This window comes from Tursiops truncatus, chromosome 12, assembly GCF_011762595.2.
Source record: "Tursiops truncatus isolate mTurTru1 chromosome 12, mTurTru1.mat.Y, whole genome shotgun sequence".
NCBI classification, from domain to species: Eukaryota; Metazoa; Chordata; class Mammalia; order Artiodactyla; family Delphinidae; genus Tursiops; species Tursiops truncatus.
Genome location: NC_047045.1, coordinates 80,709,639 through 80,734,769, shown reverse-complemented (window position 1 = coordinate 80,734,769; position 25,131 = coordinate 80,709,639). Strand labels below are relative to the sequence as shown.

Genomic DNA, 25,131 nt, shown 5'->3' with positions numbered 1-25,131 from the left:
GAACATTGTACCTTCTAGTTAACCAGAAATTTTCGCTCCTTCCTCAGACATTTGGTGGTCCAAAGTTTTATTTTATATGTTTATTTTTCTTGGCAGACTCTGAAGGAGTTCTGCCATTAAAAACAAAGCAAAACCAAAAAGCCTATTCCATTTACTTACCCTCTAGACCTCACGCTCTCCATAAGCATCGATCAATAAGCAAAGCATCACCATGACAGCTAACCACGGACACCGCCCAGCCCTGCTTTGTTAAGTGTTAAACTCATGTCCAACAGCCCGCGGAGCTCAGAGAGAGGAAAGAGGCTCTCTGTTGACAGATCAGTCAGAGAGCAGGCTGGGCAGGTTTCCCCTTCCCTCAAAGCCGGCTGGGAAGCAAAAGAGAGCAAAGAAAAGGACAGGAATGGATGCCAGCAGCTTTGCTGTTTCTATGACGCTTTCTTTGTGCCTTCGGTTACCACCAAAAATAATTTAGGAAAACCCTTAGCCGGAGGTCTTTCCCTTGAAGGGCGTATGAGAAGCCTGAAAGCTTCCCTTGAATTATTCCTGCCAAGTAGGCAAATGGACAAGCTGACAGACAGCAAACTTATCACCAAAAAAGGCATTATTTTAAAGGAAAAACAAAAGGCATTCTTTCCCTTACCATCCCCGAAGCTTAGTGACACAGCAAAGGTCACCTCCCCCTATAGCCCTTCATTCCGACTCTTGTCAGACAAGAAGCTGAGTAGGCAGCAATACGCCAGGTAGAAGCAGCTTCCAAGCAGAAAAAGCCAAAAAAAAACGAAAGAATCCCACCCACTAAATGACAGCATACCGTATCCTTTCCTCCTCGATGTTTCGAACCTCCCGGTCCCGGTGCAGGACCTGGAGGATCACCTCGCGTTCTGATTCCCGGAGGGACTTCAGGCTGACTTCTTGGGCCATTTCTGTCTCTTCTTAGACCCACGCTGAGGTTCTACTCCATGGCCTTGCGCTCCTGTCCCGTGGATGAGCTCAGAGAGTCCAGTGAGAGTCCCACGTGCTTTTGAAAGCAATCCCTCTCCTATTTCATTGGCAGCTGTGTTGCTTGTGGCTCTTTTTTTTCTTTCTTTTTAACTGTGTCACACTCCTCAGGAGAAGGAAGTTCCAAGAGGCCGTCCCTCGGTTGGGATGGTCGCTCCCAGAGCCTCATGCCACCTGGGGAGCCTTTTCCCTGGGTCCTACCGCAGCCTCTGACATCCGGCTAAGTCAAAAGCATATCTTTTTTTCTGAGGTTTTGCCAGAGATTGTTATAAATTATGCAGGGCCCCCTGCAGATAATTTCTGCAAAGCAGAAGTAATCCCCAATCTGAGGGAATATACGAAGGGCAGTGAGAAGCGTATCAACGACTTATAGAAGTCAACCTTCCCCTTCATATGTTTACAGGTAACAGTAATGATGGTTAAAAGCCCAGCCAGTTCAATACCTGTAGAAAAGACAATAAAAATGGCATCATTTTTCCTGGCTGATGTACCTATACTGCAGCATGAGTCCAGAAGACACAAAATGCTCTACACAGACAGATCTTTGCATCTTCTGCCATGATGATAACGTAAGATTTTAAATTTTATTAAATTGGCCTTCTCGTGTTTCTAAAAGCCTCAAACTTACACACTTGAATTTTTCTAATATGAATTCTGTATCTTGAGTGATTAGAGGCATATAGGTGTATCTTCAACGTACATCATCCTAATTGAAAGTACATTAGAACAACCATGTTCTCAACTGCTAACTGTAATTTTTACAGTTAACTTCAAGACTCAAAAATAAACTGTTTAATCAATTAAGGATGTATAAAGGGATATCACCACAACCTCAACCTACCCATTATCTATGGTCTTTAATGGTTTTCAGTGGCTGCCTTATGCCTGGGGTCTTGTTTCTGGTTAATGCTAGTTGCCAGGTGCTGCATACGTTCCTCCTACTTTCTTCTGCCAGCAGTGACGTTGGACACACATCACCTTCAATCTGTTCTTCCCCCCAACCAAGAGGATGGCATTGAATTGACAAAGCACTGGATAGATGCATGTCAGTGAAAAGCAGAAAATGCAGCTCTAATTGATGCACTTTCTAGAATGCCATTTTGTTATCAAATCTACATGAATTCCTTAGTAATAAGACTCCCTTTCAATTCTTTAGAAGCTAAACTCCCTTCGTTCGGCTGCAACAGAAATGCACATTATATTAATTTATGATTCATAGCAAATCAATGAATGAGAAGTTAATAGAACCCTAAGGAATCATTTCTTTAAGCAGAGATTCTTAATCTTTGGTCATCTGGTGACGCTTCTGTATTTAAGTGCATAAAATAAAATACATCATTACAAAGGAAATCGATGATACTGAAATTTTTAAAGATTATAACATAGTAATAGATGCGTCCATTGATGCATGAAATCTAGCAGTGATCTAACAACTAATTTCAGAGTAGTGATGATCGTAAACAATGTTTTCAGATACCTGCAACATACAATGTGGCATAAAAATATCTGTGATTGCTATTTGTGGCAGTCACCAGTCCTGCTAGTTCTACTGTGGTTCAGTGCCTATACTCATAATCGCAGGAAATGCTAAATTTTAGTTATGGGTTAATGAAAACAATGATGTAAAATTTTTTCATGTCCAAGGTCATGGACCTACAGGCTAAGGACCCCTGGCTTAAGGGATTCTCTATCTGTCAGTTTCTCTATTGTAGGATAAAGTTAAAATATGTGGCCCACCCAAATTGCAGAGGTTGCATGAGAAGTAGGAAAGCCCAGGGCTGCCAGGAGACGCTCCTGGCCTCTGGTCTCCAGCCAAGCAGTCCCAAGTGCCTGCTCCCAAAAGGTGTCCTATGTAGACGGTGGGAAAATGACAGGGACAGACAGGGACAAGGACTTGGGGCTCCAGCCCCACCGGAGTCAAAGCCACACCCCTCCTTGGGCCCGCGTTTCCAGATGAATAGACGGAGCTCCCCAAGGCTCTGAGTCTCTGGGAAAGAGGAAAGTGCTGGGGCTTCCCTGGTGGCGCAGTGGTTGAGAGTCCGCCTGCCGATGCAGGGGACGCGGGTTCGTGTCCCGACCCGGGAGGATCCCACATGCCGCGGAGTGGCTGGGCCCGTGGGCCATGGCCGCTGAGCCTGCGCGTCCGGAGCCTGTGCTCCGCAGCGGGAGAGGCCACAACAGTGAGAGGCCCGCGTACCGCAAAAAAAAAGAGGAGAGTGCTGGGAAACAGCGTGTAATCAAGTGCTCAGTGGTAAAGTGCAAACTAGCCACCGTGTCACCAACGTCATGAGCCTATTTCTTCTAATCACGCCCTCGGTTCTTCCTGCTTTTTTCTTATTTTAACCTATTAACCATTACTACTAGGCCAAGTACTATCCTGTTTGTCTGATTCTCAAGTGTTTTAAATGAAGATTTTTGCAGTTGGCTCAAAAACCTGTGATCTGTGCACTGAGCTTTCTCTCCCTGTGGCCTTTGGACTCTGCTGTCCAGCAGAAGCAGCGCAGCCCTGGGCTGGAAGAGAGTGCTCCTGCAGTACTCAGTGTTCACTCCTTCAGGGGGAAAGGCCCTACCCATTCCAGAAATGCAGGATTCGGTTACTTAAAAACACTACTGTTCTCTACCAAACGCATGCCTGTGGCTTCAGAGAGCCGTCTGCAGGGAGGAGTGGGCGCTCTTCCTCCCCCTAGTGGCCATCCACTGCTATTTACAGAAAAGTGAAATTGAGCTCGTTTCCAGCATCCATCCATCACCCATTCATTCAGTAAATGTTGATAAAGCACCCAAGTGCCAGGCACTGTTCAGGTGCTTAGGATACGGAACTTAATGACTGGTGATTTACACTCTATCCTACTTCTCACAAGAATATGATGGAGCTCACAATAAAAGCACAGAGAGGACGATTAAAATCAGAGAAACAGCAACCAGAGCGAAAAGGGGCCGACCATTTCTACCAGGAACCTGCAGTGAAACAGTCACTGTACTTGAGCATTAGCTGTATCTCTGAGCTTCCTAGTAACCAAGGCAAAACAAAACAGAACGAAACAAAACCCCAAATCAAAGGGGTGTATATAGTTCTGATAAATCGAAAGAACAGGTGCTGCATCTTATTTGGATTTGTTCAGGCTTTTTCAGTAGGGGCAGTACCACGCTTCCCTCTAGATATGTGTGGGGTGCTTTTGGTTGTCACAGTGACAAAGAGTTACCTTGCATTCCCATACAAATGTTGGCTATCTTACCAGATAATTCAACTAGGAAAAAAGTATAATTTTCTGATAATAGAATTTAACTCATAGAAACACAAAGTATATTTTGCAGGGTTTTCACATACTCTGAGTTTTCCAGAATGCAACTATTATGTAAATTGAAGAAAGACTGTACTTGGTTTCATTTAGAACTTTAACAAAAATTGTTGATCATTTCAGAGAGTTGCATCACCAAGGGCAGCATGGCTTGTAGTATTTGAATCACTAATGCCATAATACTGGTAATGGTCTGCATTTGTAGATGTTCTAGTCAATGTGATTCTATGTATGCGAACATTTGACAACTTCACTGTGTCTTCTAATGTAGTTTACATATATGAGTACATATTATATTCTTATAATTTACTGCCCCTTTATTTCTTCTTTTATTACAGTAATGACGTATTATTGTTGTTGTTGTTGTTGTTATTGGTGTAGGTAAATTATATTATACATGAATTCCAATTCCAGATAGCAAAAGGTGAACTACAAAATATTTCATATAAAGGGTGAGCATTGGGTCCTTGGGGTTTAAGAACCACTAAACTAGAGAATCCAATGATTTCTCAGGTCACTTACAAATTAAACTGTGTATATCATTCTCTTGTTCATTTTTCAACATATTATTGGGTTTTAGGAGAATGGGGTGGGGAAATTAGAGGACTGGTCAGTTGTTTTTATTGTTTTCAGCTGTGTTGGGGTTTTAGTTTGAGTGTAAATTTGCTTATGCAATTCCAGGTCTGATTTCCAGGTTCTAACTGAGAGCTCAGAGTTTCTCTTTCAACAGCAATCATCCAAGTTATTTCAACGGCATCTTTTCAATCCTCTTGAACAGAATCTGGAGTTCTTTCTGCACTTTACCCCTGGTAGGCTGGCATTTGCATTCCTCTACGTTTTATATCAACAGCCAAATTGGAGATTTGACTCTGTAATCCACCTGTCAAATCACTCAAACCCAATTCACTAAAACTAATCTTCGCCTATAGTCTATTTATCCAAGACAAGGTGCCCGAGACTTATGGCAATGATTTACTTATTTTTTTTAGAACTATTTATTTATTTATTTTTAGTGAACTTTTTCCTAGTCAAGAGAGGTTTCTAGGGTGGCAGATGGAGCTAATTAGCCAGCAGCTTGGCCCATGGTAAATACCAAGAAAGTAAGAGAGAATTCCATCCACCTGGTGGCCTTAGCAAGCTAAGGTCCATCTTTACAGATTCCAGTTCTGGTCACCGACGCTAGCAGGAAACTAGAGGCCACCCTGGATTATTTTTCATATTCTTCAAAACATGGATAAAACAAATAGACTTCTTTGTTGGATGCTTTGATCTCTCTGATGTTTTTGAGTCAAAAAGTGGAGATTGTAAAAGAATTCTATGAAATCTATTAAAATCAGTTGGCGTGTTCCTTGCCCTATGCTGGGATGAGGGAGCGAGGTGTGAGCATGGCATCTGGAACACAAAGTGGGTAACAGGAGCAACTGATGGGGTCCGGAACTGGCTGTGTCCATTAGCCTGCAGCCGACCAGTGGGAACAGGAGTGACAGCACTGAATGGATGGTGAGTAAGAGGGAGACTGGTGACCGGAGAGGACAGGAAAATCTTCATGGCTGAGCCCGGGAGAAGAAAAGGAGCTGGTCTGAGGAAGGAGAGGAACATCTCTAGGGTGAGGGACAGTCCACTGAGCAAGGATGAGGTGGGAATATGTCACTCCTCCCCCAGGAAAGGAGCCCAGGGTCTCCACCGCCTACACGTGAGTTCTAAACTACGAAACGGCCTTTCTCACCCTGGCTGATCTGGCCTCCTCCTTACTCCTCCATCCTTAATTCCCACAGAATGCTGCAATGCTTCCAAATTAGACACATCCGAGACTGCTCCCTGAACACATCATGCACTTTTCTTTTTCCATGCATTCACTCCTGCTCTTGCCTCTCCCTACCAAAATCTAATTTCCTCGGAGGCAGTGAGGGGAACAGTCTGCAAAGCAGGGTTTGGAGCCTCACTGGGTGAGCAGCTCTGCTCTGCCCCTTCCTGACTGCGGAGATGCTGGGCAAGTTACCTAAGCCCCTTGGGATTTAATTTCCTTGCCCATAAAGTAGGGAGAATGACAACACGCACTTCCTAGAGTTGCTCTGAGGATTAAGTGTGTTGTTACCCGTAAAGTACTTAGATCACAGTGGTGAGCATATAATAAGCCGTTGACAGATGTTAACTGTGGTGGTAGTAATAGTACCATCATCGTCATTATTATTATTAATCTTTCAAGGCCCAGATTAATTGCTGACTAATTCAGGAACTTTCTCCTTATTTACAAGCACAGTAAATTGCTTCTTCATTATGAGCCCGTTTTCCTTTGTGTATTTCTCTATCATGACTCGGACTTCTTTCTGTCTGATTCAAGTGTCCTTCTAGTGGTCCCATTGGTTTTTAGTGACCCCTCATCACCCAGCAAATAGGTCCTTAATGTTTCGCTGGGGCTGAGAAACCCAGTGAATACTGTAACATGCGGGTTTACTTGCCAAAGCAGGAAGCATGAATTCGAGTAGAGCAGGAAGGAAGGACAGTCAGGTGAGCAAACAACACTCATCTCAGAAAGCTCCAGGCTTCAGACATCTGGAGAGCATCGGGAAATCTGAGTCATTTCAAATCTGAGAAGCACACAGAAAGGTATTTTAGTTTAATGATCTCATGCAGAAATTTACAATCTCATATCTTGAATAATGAAATCTCCCAGATTCGGTTTTTCTATGATGATATTTAGTCACTCTCTCACGCACCCAACAAATTCTTAAATTGTGTTTTTGTCCCAAGAACTGGAATCAGGCTCTGTCCTCACCCACATGGAGCTGAGTCTAGCCCCAACCTCCTTTCTCAATTGCATTTTTGTACATTTGAAATGGTGACTGCCCTTTGTCTTACAGTATCCCATCTACCAGTCTAATTTTATCTAACAATTTAAAAATAAATAAAACCTACACCAAAGCACCACTTTGAAGGAAAAAGTCTCCCAGAGCCACCTGGAGAAGCACTTCACAGCAATCCATCCCATCTCAGCATAGGTTTGGGTGTCAGACAACCTGGGATCAAACCCCAATTCTGGAATCATCTGGGTACAGCTCTAGAGCAACAGCTGGAACAAAGCAAGCAGCACTCAGAACTCGTCCTCTCTGCTCCTCCTCTGCCCCTACAGGAAGGCCCCAAAGCAGGACTCAAGCCATTTCTCTGGGACCGATAGGGACTGAGACAGCAGGGGCCCCTCCTAAACCCAGCACAGTGCTTCAGTCCGCGTATTTCCGTCTCGCCGGTAGCCGGTCGTGCTGTGTCCCAGTGGAACTTTGCATCCAGACCAACGCGGTTTGGTGATTAGTGCATTGATCCATAGCGCTGATTTCATTGGTCCTTGTGTGTGCCAGGCATGTGCCAGGGATTGAGGATATAAAATAAGTAGGAGCCAGTCTCTGCGTTCAAAAAGCTCACACTCCAGCCAGAAAATGGACATGCGAACGAATAAGTTACGACATGGTAGGAGTATAAACACATAAGGATCTACAGAGGAGGCCGCTCAGAGGAAGGCGTGATTCACTGCATACGGAGAGAGCAGAAATGGATGGGGGGCAGGGGAGGGGCCCGGAAAGAGTCCCAGGGGAGAAACGTGTGGGACCCCTTTTGCCAGGGGAAAGGAACATCCAAACGTGTCTGTTTTTAAAATTTTTTTGGCCGAGCGGCTTGCGGGATCTCAGTTCCCCGACCAGGGCTCGAACCCGCGTCCCCTGAAGTGGAAGCGCGGAGTCTTAACCCCTGGACCTCCAGGGAAGTCGCTAAACACGTGTGAGTTTTGAAACCACGCTTGCTTGCTTTCCTCAGCCTAACAGCCAATTGACTTCGGCTTTTTAGATCTGATGAGGGGGAAAAGTACAAGAAACGTGAAACTGAGGGCAAGAAGAGAAAAGGAGGACAGGAAAGGAAACGCTCTTTATCTGCAGGCCGTCCCCACGTCCTTTCATCTAAATATCTATCACCTCTGAGCAGCTGGTCATCACATCAAAGGAACGAAAGCACCACCCCCTGCCCGTGATGGAGGGAAATGCGGCAGATCAGGCGACATGCCTGACATGCCTGCATGTGAACACGACGGTCATCGCCACCCAGACTTTCAAGGCAAACTAGAGACCGTGCCCAAGGCTGAAAGTCACAGCCGAGCGAGGCTCACAGCCCCCGTCGCTTCAGAGACTGCACCCTCCGCTGCTGTGTTTCACCACAGCTGTTTCCTTGAGAAGCTGCAGTTTTCTCCGAAGGCAGCCACAATACTTTCTGCCTCGAATGCAGGGGAAAAGTTGAGTGACTACGCAGACCTTGCAGCTTCACCTGAAAATGTCATCTCTTTTTTGCACATGGACTTTCCTTATGGACGCCTGGAACAGCCGCAGGGACCACCAGTCCGTCCTCCTAAGGAAGGAGCTGAACGCAAGGCGGCTCTTGTGTCTGTGGTTCCAGCTCAAGCTGGCCTCGTACTCACAGGCTTGATGGGCTCCTTTTTGCAAAGGTGAGACAACTCACCTGTGTGTCCCTCAGGAAGTGTGACGTGGAAAGAGAGACAAGCCTTTGCAAATTCTTTGTCTCTCTGGTCACTGAACCAGAGGTGGATTTTCCAGGAAGCCAGTGACCTTGGGCTTCTCCCCCCTTCATTTGCAATTCCTGATCTTGTATTTGTTTTCTTAAAGTCTCCAGACATCATATAAGCTTCAGGTCCCTCAAAACTCTGTCCTTAATATATGACGTTGTGTGTTCGTGGGTTTAAGCCTAGAAAACTTGACACCTACAAGAGACAGGAGAAGGTGGAAAGGGTGCCCCTTCTGGAAGGTTCCTGCATTCACTGTGGAGTCTATTCTTTCTCATTCACACAGACATCTTGCCACCAAAAAAAACCCCCAAATGCCTTTTTAGAATCAAAGTTAAACACTGAAATAGAAATCCATGATATTTCAGGCTTAAACTTGACCTTTTCTCATGGAAAAGTAAAAAGATGAGAATTAATATTATCATATTGTTATATACAGGAGGTACTACTCATAATTATTGCTACACTTTTTTTGTACCAACTGCTACTGTTTATTGACATGTGGCACTTACTCTGGACCAGACAGTTTGACAAGTTCTCTACACACACAATCTCAGTCTTCGTTGCAACCTTATGATGAAAGGATACCCATTTTACAGACGAGGAGAGTGAGGCTTGCAGCAATTAAGTAATTTACCTAAAGTCACACTCTAATCTGGGTCTGTTTAACTCCAAAGTCTTATGCTTTGTTTAGACAGGAAAGTTAAGAACATAGAATCTTCTACTATCTTGGCTAAATAATCTTTTTCTATACCAATTCTAACGTCTCAGTAGATACTTAATATCTAACATGCATTTTCTTCTCATAATCTCTCCTCTTGTCAGGAAATTCTGTTTGGGGGTTAAGGAGGCTGAATTGCAAGACATTTAAATTAGACCCCGCTAACTTAATTTTCTTAATTTTAAAATTACATTTATGTTCCACCTCCAAACTAAAGATTATGGGGGATCGAAAAATTGGAATCTGTGAAGTAGATTCAGAGCCAAACAATAATAAACTGTATGTATAAGAATTTACAAACCAAAAAGGAAATCAAACAATACTCTCTACCCCCACAGAAAAAATTCACACCGTATAGCTTTCGGGTAGTGTTCTTTGCTTTAGTTTGGTTTAGTTTTTTAACTAACTCTAAAGTATTCCTCCTTTCCATTCAAATCATTCTTATCCTACATTTAAAATGTATGCTATTCAATAAAATTACAAGTTATCCTTTGTCTGATATATCATTGCTTTTATTTCCTACATTTTCAAAGCCATTAGTTTAAGAGAAGTTATATAAACTGTAATCTCTATCCACCCCACCCTTAAAACAAGCTGCCCGAAGGGCTGGACGCAGGTGTTCAGCCTACCTTTGCCTCAGCTTCAAGAGAGGAGACCAGGGGAGCTCGTTCTGGAGAAGGAAGTCAATTTTTCTTCATGCTAGAACAATTGACGTATTTCTCTTTCCTTCCTGTCGGGCAGGCGGGCCCTGAGTGCCTCTGTGGCTACTAACCCCCATTCGCCAAGGACCCCGGGGCAAAGCCACCTGAAACCACACCCAGGCGCTCTTGTACGTCAACAGTGTATGTTTTTTGGTGGAGGAAAGACCACACTGATGCTACTGCAATGTTTCACCCAGACCAAAGAAACCTCCAAAGAGACTAGAGGCTTCAATTAGTCAAACGTTTCCACGTTTGCAAGGGGTTTCTCCATTGACCTCAAGTGTAAATGACTAATGTAATGACATCTCAAAGACAGCTGTTAACTCAAGAGTTGATTTATAACAAGACGGGCGTGGGCTTTTGGGGGGTAAATTTCACTGAAGTATAGCGTACGTATGGAATATGACACAAATCATAAGCACAGCTTGATAAATTCTCCCAAAGTGAACGCACCCCATGAAGAAACAAAACTTAAACAGCATCTCGGGAGCCCCTCATAGGCCTTCCAGTTACACCTTTCCCCCCGAAAGGTAACGACTAGCCTGACCTTTAACATCATTCATTAGTCCTCCCGATTTTGCACTTTGTGTAAATGGAATCATACGATATTAACAATTTTTTGGCCTGGCTTCCGTTGTTCAGCGTGTTTATGAGATTCATACTATTGCATGTAGTTATAGTTTGTTCATTCTCATCGCGGTGTTGTATTTCATTGTATGAACAGATTAAAACATTTGTTTATGGTACTGTTGATGGACGTTTGTGCTATTTATAATTTTGGGCTGTTATGAATAGTGTTGCTACCAACGCTTGGGTGAATATTTGTATACGTGTCTGCTGATTATGTGTCCGGGAGTGGAATTGCTAGTCACAGGTTAGGTGTACGTTCAACCTTAGCAAATGCTGCCACACAGTCTTCCAAAGCTGTCGAACTAATTTATATCCTCTACTGGCAACAAGTTCCGGGGGCTCCACATCCTCCCACACACTTGATACTGTCTGCCTTTCTTATTTTATCCATTCTGGTGGGTGTATAGTGGTATCACATTATGGTTTCAATTTTCATTTCCCTGATGTATAGAGTAGCTGAGCAATTTGGTATCTTTTTATACGTTTATTGATCATTTGGATATCTGCTTTGGTGTAGGACCTGTTCGTGTCTTTTGCCTGTTTTGCTATTGGGTTATCTTTCTGTTATTGATTTGTACAAGTTCTTTATATATTCAGGATGTGAGTCCTTTGTCAGATATTTATATCACAGATATCTTCTCCCTCTCTGTGGACTTGTCTTTTTTTCCCCCTTAACGGTCTCTTTTGAGGATCTCAGACTCACTCTCGAGGGTGAACTAGTATAAACTCTAATTGAGAGACTATGATTCAGGCGAGTCAGTTGATGACCAAGATTAAGGTATGCTGTGTGGCCTTGGGAATCACTAGATCTCTCCAAATACTCCTGGGCCTCGGCTTCCTCAGCTGTAAGTGAGATTCACTTTGATCATCCCTTCGGCTCTTCGGTTCTGAGATCTCATTCTTCTGTGGCCTAAGGATGCCCACCTGAGATGGGGAAATTCCATCAGGTGAGGAGCAGGGGTGGGGTAGGAGGATTAACATGACAGGAGGGAAGAAGAGTGAATTAAGAGGGCCGGCTTTTAAGGGCTTCCCTGGTGGCACAGTGGTTGGGAGTCCGCCTGCTGATGCAAGGGACACAGGTTCGTGCCCCGGTCCAGGAAGGTCCCACATGCTGCAGAGTGGCTGGGCCCGTGAGCCATGGCCGCTGAGCCTGCGCGTCCGCAGCCTGTGCTCTGCAACGGGAGTAGGCCACAACAGTGAGAGGCCCGCGTATCACGAAAAAAAACCAAATAAGAGGGCCGGCTTTGGGGTGGGACAGACCTGACTCACCTTGAGCAAACCACTTGGCCTCTCTGAGCTTGTTTCCTGGGGAGGGTCACAGGCTTCTCTCTTAGATTACAGTTCATTCAACGCATTCACAGATATTTATTGTGCACCTACTACGTCAGGCACTGTCACTGTGATCGTGGTCTAGGACCCATGGCCTAAGAAGATCCTTAATAAATAATAACTGCTGTTTCTTTAGTAGTAGTATTACTATTTTGCAGCATAAGATAGTAAGTGAATCCATTTAGGAGTATTTGGAAGAAAATGTTTTTAGAATGAGGGTATCCTAGACTAATTATTTCCAAAGTAGGTGTATTACTTTGCTAAGGCTGCTGCAACAACTACCACAGACTGTGTGGCTTAAACAACGGAAATTTATTTTCTCACAGTTCTGGAGTCTAGAAGTTCAAGATCAAGGTATTTCCAGGATTGGTTTTCTCCGGAGGCCTTGCTCCTTGGCCTGTTGATGGCTATCTTATCTCTATGTCTTCACTTGATTTCTCTGTGCCTTTCTGTGTCCTATTCCCTTCTTATAAGGACATCAGTCGTATTGGATTAGGTCCACCCTAAGGACCCCATTTTAACCTAATTACCTATTTTAAGACCCTAAATAGGTCTCTAAATACACCTATTTCCAAATATAGAAGGTCACATTCGAAGCACTTGGGGTTAGGGCTTCAACATATGAATCTGGGGAGAGACACGATTCAGCCCATAACAGTAGGATATACTAAGAAAACATTAGAACTTCTTTTTATATTTATTTTCAAAAAGATAAAACTTAAACTTTATTAATATTAAATAAATGGATTTGTAGTTTAACATATCACAGTTGAAATAAACATACTTTTGAGTTACCCACTCAAAAATTATTCATGCTAGATGGGCACGATTACAGAAGTTTGGAGACCACTGACCTATGGCCTCAGGCTACAGTGGACAGCAGGGGAGAGCTGGCAAAGATAGGATCTACCTGGGTGTTGAAACTGAATGGGTAGAAACAGATCACATCTGAAACTGAAGTGAGGTGACACAGGGCTGGCCTGGGGATTAGACCAGAGTAGCAGTGGAAGGGGAGAGTGGTCAGGTTGATGAATGGGCGGGAGTCAGGCAAAGAGCGCGTGAACGTGATATCAATAAATCAGCAAGGGAAGCCTTCAGCATGCTGTGCGGCAGGTTGTAGCATTCTTCTCCCGTAAGTGCGCCTGCCCTATGAACCCAGGTCAGCCGAGGGACTTGCTCTGGACGACGAAGCGTGCCCATTTACGAGCGGCACCCTCCAGCCAGCACTGGGGCCGCTGTCCCCTCCCCCTTCCCTCTCCCTCACTGACTTTGCAGTAAGCCTGCTCCATCAGCCTGGTCCCAGCCGATGCGTGGAGAGCACACCGGGCAGAGCCACAGCAGACCCTTGACGGTCATGTAGCTCGAGCGACAAATACACATTTGTTGTTGTCAACCACCGAGAGTCTAGGGTCATTGGTTTCTTCAGCTAACCTAGCCTATGCTGACTGATGTAGTGTGTGTGTTTTTTTCATATACACAGAACTGATAAACTAGTTAATAACTACCACAGCATGAAATGATTGGGCAGAAGAAATGCCCGCTGGCGGCCCTGCTATGCCCCGAATTATCCTTTAGTTGTTGGATCTTGGGATGAGGTCCCAGGGAAGGGGCAGGGGTGGGCAGGACTGGAAGGAAGAGGGAGCCTAGGGGTTCAGAGCAACAGCCATTCCCAGTTGGTACAGAGGTATTTCAGTCCCACTGTGCCCGTGCTTCCCAACTGACAGCAGACCTAAATATAGGCATTTCTTAGCCAATCTCGTTAGCATGTAACTTCTCAGCACAGGATTCTCACTTTAGATCTGTGTCAGTCACAAGTTTATTTTCTTCCCCATTACAACGTTACATTCCTCACACTGGAGTGTTTTGCAGTCGCCATTATCACCATCGGCATCTTCCTCATCATCATCATTAGTGACTCAGCCTGACTCCACGGTACATCTCAGTAACACTCCTAGGCACAGGGAGAGGAAGGAAAACTCGAACATCCCCAGGATTGGATTTGGACGGCAAACGGCTGCAGAGCATAGACAGCACTGGGAGACCCAACCGTGGCCGTGGATATTACTTGTTGAGGTGACAGGGCTATGCTTATTTGGCCCACACTCGCTAAATAAGGCATTGACAACAACAATCCTTATTTCTAAAGAGTGTATTTAAGAGACTCGCCTCGAAGAAAGAAAGCACACAACATCTGCCAACTTGCGGCTAAGCCCCAAATTGAAAAGCAAATCCAAGATCCACTCCACTTACTCGCTGCACAGAAACCTAAACGTTATCCTAAAATATGGCTAAATACAGAAGATTCATGAGCAGCCCTGGGTCAGCGTGTTTATACTCCCGGACTTCTAATGGACATTCATTCTTGGCAGAGTCGGGGTGCTGGAACGGCAGCTAGTCAACGGCCAAATGCCATAGTGATTGTAAATTCCTTAGCCCTGCAGAGTGTACATCAATCGGGCAGAAGACAACCCCTGCACTGCATTTTTCCAAGCACTACAACATCACTGAGCCTAGAGAGTTCAAATCCTCCCACGGACAGAGATAAGTTTTTCAAGTTTTTCCATCAAGGCCGTATCCTAGTCAGCTCTGTAGCTTCCACTCCAGCTCAGAGGCTGCAGCAAAGTGAGTGCTTACTGTCATGTGTGTTGAATAAGTGAACAAATAGCTCTGAAGATAAACAGACCAACTTATCCATTTCTGGGGCAGACTCAATATAACTATGGCAGGTATTATGATCATTTAATGAATGTTCTTTGACAGTTAAAATTGGAGAGTGGTACCCAATGCAGATAAGCTAAAGTCATGTAAAATTTTTTAAAATTCACATTTACATGTTTTCTGTTGATTTATGCCCATGCTGGTGATTTTCAGTCACAGTATAACTTAAGATCTAAGCATTACTAATGCACTATCCCAGCAGCCATTCAGGACACTCATTTGAATTAGGAAATTCTTAAAAGGTTATGGAACAATTTAGAAAAGATGTCCCAAACCTCACTCAGGATTGTTCCCTCTTGCTTTGCACATAATGCTAACACACTTAGCTAGTGGGCCTGCGGGGCCACCCTAGGAGAGCAGAAGAAAATTAGAAGAGGGTGAAAAGGCCCCTGATTGGCTCAGGAGTGTGGTGCTGCTGAGGGGCTGGAACTGGGGTCAAGTGATGGAGAAGGACACCTGATAAGGGATCTTGGGATCTTAGGTGAAGCTGGGAATGTGAGGAAGACAAAACAAAGAAATGCCAGACTTAGAATCCCATGTAGACTGAGGCTTGAGGCTGAAACACTGGAACAGGTGAATCGAAGCCAGATTAACAGGAAGGGAACAAAGCTCAAAAGGTAGAGTTCAGAATCTGAGAAGCAGAAACCAGGTGTGAGAGGGCAGCCGGTTCCCACCCAGCAGGTCCCCTTGCTCAAGCCAGGTGTCCAGGGCAGGGCAGTCTTGTGTCTTTCACCCTCTCCCCCTCCCCCTTTCCCAGGAGGCAGGCGATTGCCTCTTCCTCCACTCCCAGTTCTCTGCAACTGGGTATGAGGCAGAACTAATGTGTAGGGAAATCATTCATTCAATAAATTTTAATTGTGCACCTACCATGTGCCAGGTACAATGGAAGGGGCAGGGGACGCATTAGTGAATAAAACGGATTCTGCCAGCATGGAACGCAGATTCTGTAGCACAGAAACAAGGGTTGCAGATGAACTGAGTGTGGGCTCTGCAGCTTAATTCTACCAAGTCTCAGGGTCCTGTGGTCAGCCCTTCCTGGAAGGATGGGAAGTGGGTTTTAGCTACTGGTCTTTAGAGAGGTAAGAAGTGACGGATTGACTTTGAGGGTGTGGTAAAAACAACAGAAAAAGTAGCCCCCAAAGTCAAAGGTTTTAGCCTCAGATCACATGCAAGCAAGCAGGTACATATATCCCAGCCCTTCCTGGAGAGCGCCATACCAGTGCCCAGCGCCATTACTAATTTTTTTTTTTTGCGGTACGCGGGCCTCTCACTGTTGTGGCCTCTCCCGTTGCGGGGCACAGGCTCCGGACGTGCAGGCTCAGCGGCCATGGCTCACGGGCCCAGCCTCTCCGCGGCATGTGGGATCTTCCTGGACCGGGGCACGAACCCGTGTCTCCTGCATCGGCAGGCGGACTCTCAACCACTGCACCACCAGGGAAGCCCCCATTACTAATTTTTATAAAGACCTTTGTAGACAAGTTAAGTGTATGTCTAGGTCATTCTGGTTAAGGCAGTCAGGAAGTGTGCAGCATTTTACAATGTTTTCCACCCCCCAATTTTTTTTTTTAATGGTGACTGTAGGAAAAAAATAAAATCTCATTTATATGGAAAATTTACCTCCCCAAAGGAAGGTTTCCTTCACAGCTAAAGTTTCCTAACCTTGGATCCTTAAGGGGACTGCAAACAATATCTCAGACAGCCCATCACGTTCATAAATCACTTTACAGTTTGTTACTAGGTGTCCAAACTCGCTTGAACGTTCAAATTAACCCACACAGTACGAACCGGAGAGAGGGGCCAGGACGACTCTTCCCCTCCCGGACTGGCTTTGTCCATTTGTTTTGTTTTCGTTGCTGAGGTGTAGGGAGCTGCCGGGATTCCCTGGCGGGTTCCCGCGGAAACCGTCGTTTCCGGCAGCACGGGAGAAGAGGCGAACCCCCAACGGCCGCCGGGCTGGTCGGGGCTGTACTGGCAACTGGGTCAGGGCGGGAGTGGGCGGGGGCCCTAAAGGAGGGCGGGGCCAGAAGCGAGGGGCGGGGCCTGAGTGCGCCTGCGCAGTGCGCTCCACTCAGGGAGGCGGAGGCGAGGCGCCGAAGGGAAGATGGAAGACTACCAGGCTGCCGAGGAGGTAACCGCTGGGTTGGCGACGGGACGGGTGGAGGCCGGGAGTTCCGGGTGCAGGTGGGCGGCGGCAGCCAGGGGCTTGTGCGGGCACCCGGGCTGCGTCTAGACGTGGGCAGCGGCCGTCCCCAGCGCAGGCTGACGGCACCGACGCCCTGCCGAGCGCTTCGCGGTGACCCGCCGCCGGGCCGGCTCAGGGCGTCGTCGCCCTGCCCGGGGCGGGGCTCGGGGGGCGGGGCGTGGAGGGGGCTCCGCAGCCCTGGGACGCCTTGTGCCGGCGGCACTCCCGGGAGACCCCCCGCCGCGCCGCTCGCCTCCCCGGCGACCCCGGCCCGCCACGCCCCCGACCCCGAGAGAGCGCCGCCGCTCGCTCTGTTTATTCCGTGATTCAGACCCCCGCCCGCGGGTGGGGAAGACTGAAGGCCGCCCCTTGTGTGTCGCTGATGCACGCGAGACTCCAGAGTGACCCGCATGTACAGTCACATCTCTCAAGTCCCTTCAGTCAAGGATTGGATCCTCTGGCTGTGCGCAAAAAGCAGACGTGCCCAGTAGGAGAAGCTGCCTGTCTTCGTTTCCACACCTGTTCTTCGGTGCTGCGCGCAGCGCCCACCGAGGCCACCGTCACTCCCATTTCATTTGAGTTTGAGACAACAGTAAGATAGCCCCTATCTGTGAGGGGAGAAGAGTCATCTCTTACTGCCCCAACGAAGAAGCAGGGTAGCGCATACAGTTATTTACCAAGCAGACGACATTCGCTGTAATGACGTGCGCCGTTTCATGGCTTTCCTTCAAGCTTACGAGCATTCAGGGAATAAAGCTGATGGGTGCTCCTCTTATAGAATAGCTGCCCATTTTTCTTCTCACTAAATAATTCTTGTTGAAATACAAATAAATGGAGTCCTATTTATTATGCAGCCTGTCAAAAATAACAGGTTATCTTACCATTTTTGAAATTTAGTCTAAGCAGGAACGTTTTGAGGGAAATACATATATATATATATGGCTTAAGGACTGACCTTAAGAGTTTCAGATTTTATCTAATTTCCGAACTAGCACAAACTGTCTGTGGTAGTGTCATCATCAGTGTCTGAATGCTGGCAGCAATCAAGTGAATAATTAGGAGAAGTCATAGTTCAGGAGCAGGGAGTCAAGGAAAGACGCCTGTAAACTGTGCACTGATATAATGTTGCAAAATGGCTTGTATTATAGGAATATGAGTAACTTTTAAGAAAGGAAATGGCAATATAGAGGAAGTCCTTAATACTGGCATTTTAATACTCTGCACTCTAATTCTGGCTCTCACCAATGAGGTGGCTAAGTGACTTCATTATTTCAGATCTCAACTGCATATCTGAGAAATGAAAGGGCCCAACAGAGTGATCTGTGTTTTACACAAGATAAAGCCCTGGGAGGCTGAGACCATGACTCCCTTCTTTCTAGTAGGCCCGCTTTGGGCGTTTACTAATCCACCCCACTCCTCCTAACAGCCTCTGCATATCCTCTAACTTCATGTAGATACCTGGATCTTTGTATTAATAACTCTACTCTCCGTTCATTGTTCGACTTTCCTGTAGAAACTGAAACTGCCCAGTGGATTCTGTACAACTGCTGTACTTTCCATGAAAAGTCCATTGAAATGCCCCTCACCCTTTTTCATATTTCAACCACATGGGAAGTTATACAGGGACTTTCCTGTATGGTTGAGGATCACTGAAGTCTCTTGGAAAGATCCTTTAAACTTCGAGAAATAATTTAATCTAGGATACTGCAGATTTTCATTAACTGGGTGAGTTGGCTTTGTCTCCCAGTATGACTTCTGAGTACAGCAGGTGGGCTTCAGGCAGTCAGCTCTTGATCCTCCTGGGAAGAAAGGCGCATTGCTAGCACAGGGCCACAGTGGTCAGCAGCCCGGCAGGGAGGAAAACGCCCTGCTGAACTCTCTGCCTTTATGTCACCAGGATGTACATGGACTGAGGGCCTGGGGCTGCCCTCTGGAAAGCATCTGCAAAGCTCCGGAAATAAGGTTCCCAGGATTCAGAGGGAATCAGATGTACCATATGTAAAAAGAAAGAAAAAAGAAAGCCATTTATATAAACTCCTGGCACTAGATTGCTGCTGAGAGCCCACCTCCCAGCTCACCTCGACACACTGGCGGGGAATGGCTGTGCCAGCAGCTAGCTGTACAGTCCTGAAGTAGGACAGCATTGAGAAAGAAAATACCAACAGAAAACAGTAAAGTCATGGTGTATCTTACCACAAACAGTGGCTAAAAACAAACCCCCCAAAAAAAACGTCCTAAGTTTCAAGCCTCCTAACAAGTTTACATCAGGGAAAGAGTCAGTTAGTTTATATAAAAGTCAAGTAACTCATTAAACTTCTATAGTAATCATCCTAGCGGCCAGCAGAAATGGATGGAGAGATTGAATTTTAGTTTAAGGTGAAGTCAGTCTTTTGGGTCATGGCATGATTAAAACAAAAACAAACCAAAAAACCTTTAAATCGTATACATGTATCCTGTGTCTCCTGACTGCCTCTCATTAGCTCTGTGATCCTCAGAGAGCTACTTAATGTTTTCCTCAGTAAAATGAACAGCCTGGTTAGATTATTCCTAAGGTCTTCATTTCTAAATCATGTTCATTACCTAAATTTGCATTAATCAGTGCAGTGGAAAAGGATCTTTTAAATCAATCAAACTTAACTAATTTTCTTCCTTACAGACTGCTTTTGTTGTTGATGAAGTGAGCAACATTGTAAAAGAGGTAAGAGGAGAAATGCTCCCTTTTTCAATGTTTGATTAATGGCTTATATGAGTGAAAATAATGTGTTTTAAATACTGTCTTGGAATTGTTTCAACTGAGCCTGTGTGTTTTGGCATTTCAAATAACAGTTTTTACTTCAATGAATATCTAGATAAGAACTCTCCCTTGGGGCTTCCCTGGTGGCGCAGTGGTTAGAGTCCGCCTGCCGATGCAGGGGACACGGGTTCGTGCCCCGGTCCGGGAAGATCCCACATGCCACGGAGCGGCTGGGCCCGTGAGCCATGGCCGCTGAGCCTGCGCGTCCGGAGCCTGTGCTCCGCAACGGGAGAGGCCGCAACAGTGAGAGGCCCGAGTACCGCAAAAAACCAAACCAAAACCAAAACCAAACAAAACAAAAAAGAATTCTCCCATATTATGTAAATTATATATTTTAAATGAGACAGGACATTTTATATACTAGCATTATTACTGAACGTTACTAAGGCTTGATTCTATAACCTTTTAGCATCAAAGACTCATGGTAATAATCACATTGGAAAATGTAAACGTGCATTCCCTGTGTGGTAACTGCCACGGTATGTGGTGCTTTGAGGGATTAACCCACCTAGTGAGTTCAGAGCTGGAATCTGAGAAAATGGGAGGAGTGTTAACTCAGTGAAAAGAGGGGGACAGATATTCCAGGCAGTGGACAAGTGCAAAGGCCCTGTGGTAAGGAGTGTGCGTGGTGTTTGAGGGATTGGAGGGGAGGTGGGTGTGGCTGGACTAGTGCTGAGCATGGGGGCAGCCTGGGGCAGGAAGGAGGCCAGAAATGTTTTCCTAGTCAGTTTCCCTCCCTGGGTACACTGAGCACATAATGAAGCCAGTGGCTAAAAGACGGTTATTAGATGATCTAAGTTTGCCAATACCATTTGAGGTTATATATGTGATTTGGAATTGACTCCAATGCAAATTATTATTAATGCAAGTTATTGACTAATGGCAGAGTGATGAAGAACCACAGCCTAGTTTTGTGAACACCATTAAAAAGCAAAATGACTTTGTTCTGCTGTATGTATTATTCCACATCAGGCATGGATTTTCTACTTGCTTTCAGGATCTATAACAGTTTGCTTGTCATTGTTTTTCTTTCTTTTTTAAAAATTTAGTCATTTAAAATTTTTTTTATGTTTGGCTGCGTTGGGTCTTCATTACTGCGTGCGGGCTTTCTCTAGTTGCGGCGAGCGGGGGCTACTCTTTGTTGCAGTGCACGGGCTTCTCGTTGTGGTGGCTTCTCTTGTTGCGGAGCACAGGCTCTATGCGTGCAGGCTTCAGTAGTTGTGGCTCGCCAGCTCTAGAGCCGCAGGCTCAGTAGTTGTGGCGCACGGGCTTTGTTGCTCCACGGCATGTGGGATCTTCTCAGACTGGGGCTCGAACCCGTGTCCCCTGCATTGGCAGGCAAATTCTTAACCACTGTGCCACCAGGGAAGTCCTTGTAGTTTTTTGAAAAAAAAAAAAAAAAAAGTGTTTCTTAGGAGCATGGTAGGGAGCAGGAAGATGGGTGAATTTCACTAGAACTCAGACATGGAGTTGGCTCATCCTGAAGCCTCCTTGGGCCTTGCTTGTTTTCTTCACTGTCTTTGACTTGGTTCCCAGGCAGCAAGTACCATTGCAAGTAGACCTTCCCAGTCTCCCTGGAAGCATAAAGGACTGGAAGCATAAAGTTACAGTGTGGTGTTACTTTCAGCTTTTTTTTGCCTCTAGGCAAAAGGTTAATTCTGTACTCGGCTATTTTAAGGATTGGGTAGTAGTAAATTTGGATGGGTACAAAATTAGCGGAGGGTTTTCCTCCCTCCCTGAAAAACAGTGAATTCCGAAGCATGTGTGGGGAGACTTGCCAGAGTGAGAGGTTTAGCTCGAGTGCAGCCCCTACTTCTTTGGGGACACCCAGAGCTATCACCACCCTGGTCCCAGGTTCAGCTCTGAGCTGGGGAGGGAGCAGGACACGGCAGAGGGTGCGGAAGAGCTGTGCCAGTTTGTGGGGGCAGCAGCCCGCTCAGGTCCCAGGATGACTAGGATTTACAGCGCTAGAATATGGCGTGACTGTAGGTGGCTTTTGTTCCTCAAAACCAAGGTCTCTGGGCTAGGCCCCAGGCCGTAGACCCCAGTCTGTCACCATTGTATACAACTCAGGGACTTTTTCTCTCCACGTCTGAGGACAGAACTTAGCCCTCACTGAATGTTATTATTTTAGGTCATAAGTGTCATAAAAACTCAGTTTTCTGGTTTCCAGCACAAGTTAGAAAAGGAGTAGAAAAGAAAGCTGCTTAGAAGCGGGCACACAGGCACCAGCATAAAAGGCCCAGAGAACCGTAAAATGGGACTATCCTTATTACCAGCTGGACCAAGAGTTGGGGCCAGGGACCGTGTGTATTCCTGAATACCCTCTGAAGCACACAGGGTGAACCCACGCAGAATACAGCACAGAAAAGGAGACAAGGAATTTCATAATAAAGAAAAAATTCATCACAAACTAAGTTTTGGAATAGATAGAGGAGTTCTTTAGTTTTCTGAAAAATGTACTTTTGTGGTAACATTCCCAGAAGATGCTGGGTAAAGGAAGTATTTGTAAATATCAATACATGATTATTTGGATAGGTTTGTACATTGTCAGTTGTACAACCGACAAAAGATTCCTCGATCTCTGGTGTACTTTTAAGAAAGAAATAGGCAAAGGAAGATATTTTCTAGCCTCAGCAGGGAGAAAACGTGTTCCTTATCTCCAGACAGTAACTACAACAGCAAACATTAAATTCAGTCAAAATGTTTAAAAAACTTGACAGATCAGATGCTATATAATTCTTTTTTTTTTTTTTTATTTGTTCGGCTGCACTGGGTCTTTTTTTTTTTTTTTTGCGGTACGCGGGCCTCTCACTGTTGTGGCCTCTCCCTTTGCGGAGCACAGGCTCCGGACGCGCAGGCTCAGCGGCCATGGCCACGGGCCCAGCCGCTCCGCGGCATGTGGGATCTTCCCAGACCGGGGCACAAACCCGCGTCCCCTGCAACGGCAGGCAGACTCTCAACCACTGCGCCACCAGGGAAGCCCTGCACTGGGTCTTAGTTCCAGCATGCAGGATCTTCGTTGTGGCATGCGGACTGTTTAGTTGGCGGGATCTAGTTCCCCGAGCAGGGATCGAACCCAGGGCCCCTGCATTGGAAACGCACAGTGTTAGCCACTGGACCACCAGGGAAGTCCCATATAATTACATATTTTTAAAACTGAATATAAAGCATTCAAATGAAATACAACACTGTTAGAACAAAAGGTACATTTGCAAAGGAGTCCTCGTGTTTACAAATAAGCTTATTTACACTTTATGCAAATTGTATTTCAGCAGTTCTTAGGGTGCAGTACTAACTGTGCTAACCTCAGGAGTGGCTGGGAGGTGTTTGGCGTGTTCTGCTAACAGTGACCAGCTGTGCTCTGTCTTCCAGGCCATAGAACGTGCCATCGGTGGCAACACCTATCAGCACAGCAAAGTGAATCAGTGGACCACAAACGTAGTGGAGCAAACCTTAAGCCAACTCACCAAGCTGGGGAAACCGTTCAAATACATTGGTAATGAATCTTCGCCTCTTGTTTATATTGGTGGTGGTTCTTTAAATACGGATCAGAGGCGAGTCTGTGTCAGGAGAGCAGCGTGGCCTGAGCTCAGAGGAGGTTCCTGGTAGGACCAGGTCACTCGGCTTGTGCACGTAACCACCCACCTGGCCTGTGGGGCTGCAGGAACGCAGGGACGTACCAGCATTTCCGATCTGATGCTTTTAGAACAAGCCTGTGGTGATCTGTTGATGTCCTAGGACCTGGCACTCTACCCCTAGAATTTTTATCATGAACATCAGCCACGTGATCTCTCTCTATATAATGAAAGTGGACAAAAGGGAATTTGTGTCGCCAAGTATATTTCTCTAATAAAAGTCTGCTTTTATCGAAGTGACCTGTGTAATCATGCAGAAGAACGGAGCGGGCCTGCACACGGCAAGTTCCTGCTTCTGGGACAGCTCTACTGATGGTACGTACGGTTTTCACTCCGTTCGTGAAGGCTCGTCACGGGCATTTCCCTGAAGGCTCTGCGGTGCCTGGACCCTGCTGAGATCTAGATTATTCAAAGCGTTGTTTTATGAAATATGTGCTTGGATGTTTCCTGTCTTTGAATGCATGTCTATTAGAGTCACCTTTTAAAACATTTGATAGAAGAGAGACTGGCCAGCCTTCTTTTTTGGCCACAAAGAGTTAAGTACACGATGGTGAGAACTCGGAAGGCCCCCGTTCTTCCCAGTTTTCTGTCCTAACCCGCCTCCTTCCTCCCGCAGGGAGCTGCACTGTGCGATGGGAGAACAAGACCATGTACTGCATTGTCAGCGCCTTTGGACTGTCCATTTGACCGCCCTGTCCAGCCTGTGATCTTTCTCCTTTTGTCCCAGCATTTCTCTTCCATCTTCTAACCACCAGCCATCTAGTCAGTGATCACCTGTCTCACTCTCTTTAAGTGTTTTTGTGGCGCTCTCAAAATGTAGAGAAAAAAACCAAATGACCACACTGTTCTGTGACCTGCACACCCTAAGTCAGAGGAGTCATCGCCGAAGGTAGTCAGGAGCCTGTCCTGCCACTTGTCTTAACTTTGAATGTTTCTTTTCAAAGGTGCTAAAAGCCGAAATCTGCTAGTGTGAAACTTTCTCTACTCTCTGAAATGATTCAAATACACTAATTTTCCATACTTTGTACTTTTGTTAGAATAATAAATTATTCCAATTTAAAGTGTGTGTTTTCTTCATAGTCTAAATAGTATCACAAATGAATTCTCCATATTTAGTTAGTGGCTTTAGAATCTATAAAACTGTAAAAAACAGAAGAAGTTGCAGTTCAGCTCTGGTCCTCGCCAGTACAGCGATTTGCTGATCCACCCGTGGGACCAAGATCCTGACCGCTTTGCTGTGTTCTGGTTGGAATTCTACCCTTGGGCATCACATCCTTCCCTCAAGGGCTTCTCTCCTGGAGCTTAAGGGGTGGCAAGTGGGCAAGCTGGTCTTTTCTGATAGCTGGAGAGCTCTGACTCACACTGTCGGCCCAAATCTGCAGCACTACGGCCTCTACTCCTGTGTTTTCTTTTTCAGTAGCAATCACAACAGAAATGTTTTAGTACCTTACGGCTTACACAATGCTTTCACAATTATTCATTTTGTGTCCACAACAGTTAGACCGTTATTTATGAATCAGAAAAGGTGTCTGGAGGTTTTCTGACTGATTTAAAGTCATATC

At 45.7% G+C, this 25,131-nt stretch overlaps 2 protein-coding genes across 12 annotated transcripts in view; one reads left to right on the top strand and one right to left on the bottom strand.

The window, feature by feature from the left end:
- The window catches only part of SYTL3 (synaptotagmin like 3), a 92,873-nt gene extending 75,930 nt beyond the window's left edge, over positions 1–16,943 (bottom strand). For 2 of the 10 annotated variants that reach the window (XM_073789786.1, XM_073789788.1), the window contains exons 1-3: positions 16,741–16,928; positions 6,758–6,886; positions 812–1,442 (exon numbers count right to left, since the gene is read on the bottom strand). In XM_073789786.1, coding sequence (XP_073645887.1) covers positions 812–921 — 110 coding nt within the window. In that variant the 5' untranslated portion in view covers positions 922–1,442; positions 6,758–6,886; positions 16,741–16,928. Of the gene's footprint in view, positions 1–811; positions 1,443–6,757; positions 6,887–8,795; positions 9,003–16,740 lie in introns of those variants that run through there. The other 8 variants (XR_012324961.1, XM_073789789.1, XM_073789790.1 and 5 more) reach the window with 8 other exon arrangements.
- A 98-nt stretch (positions 16,944–17,041) lies between these two features.
- Positions 17,042–24,630, top strand: DYNLT1 (dynein light chain Tctex-type 1). 2 transcript variants are annotated; one of them, XM_004319630.4, is made up of 5 exons: positions 17,042–17,083; positions 19,794–19,835; positions 23,307–23,430; positions 23,807–23,884; positions 24,186–24,630. In XM_004319630.4, exons 1-5 carry the CDS (start codon positions 17,057–17,059, stop codon positions 24,254–24,256), a joined length of 342 nt encoding a protein of 113 aa, XP_004319678.1. In that variant the 5' UTR covers positions 17,042–17,056; the 3' UTR covers positions 24,257–24,630. The 2 variants fall into 2 exon arrangements, with proteins under 2 accessions (XP_004319678.1, XP_073645898.1); XM_073789797.1 differs by lacking the exon at positions 17,042–17,083 and adding an exon at positions 19,010–19,099.
- Positions 24,631–25,131: the final 501 nt, after the last annotated feature.

Bases quoted from the DNA above. Each gene is read 5' to 3' on its own strand.
- DYNLT1 (XM_073789797.1), top strand. From the start codon at position 19,025: ATGTCACCAGGATGTACATGGACTGAGGGCCTGGGGCTGCCCTCTGGA. The intron at 23,431-23,806 runs GTAATGAATCTT...CTTTTATCGAAG, and splicing joins GAAACCGTTCAAATACATTG to TGACCTGTGTAATCATGCAG. The intron at 23,885-24,185 runs GTACGTACGGTT...TTCCTCCCGCAG, and splicing joins CTGGGACAGCTCTACTGATG to GGAGCTGCACTGTGCGATGG.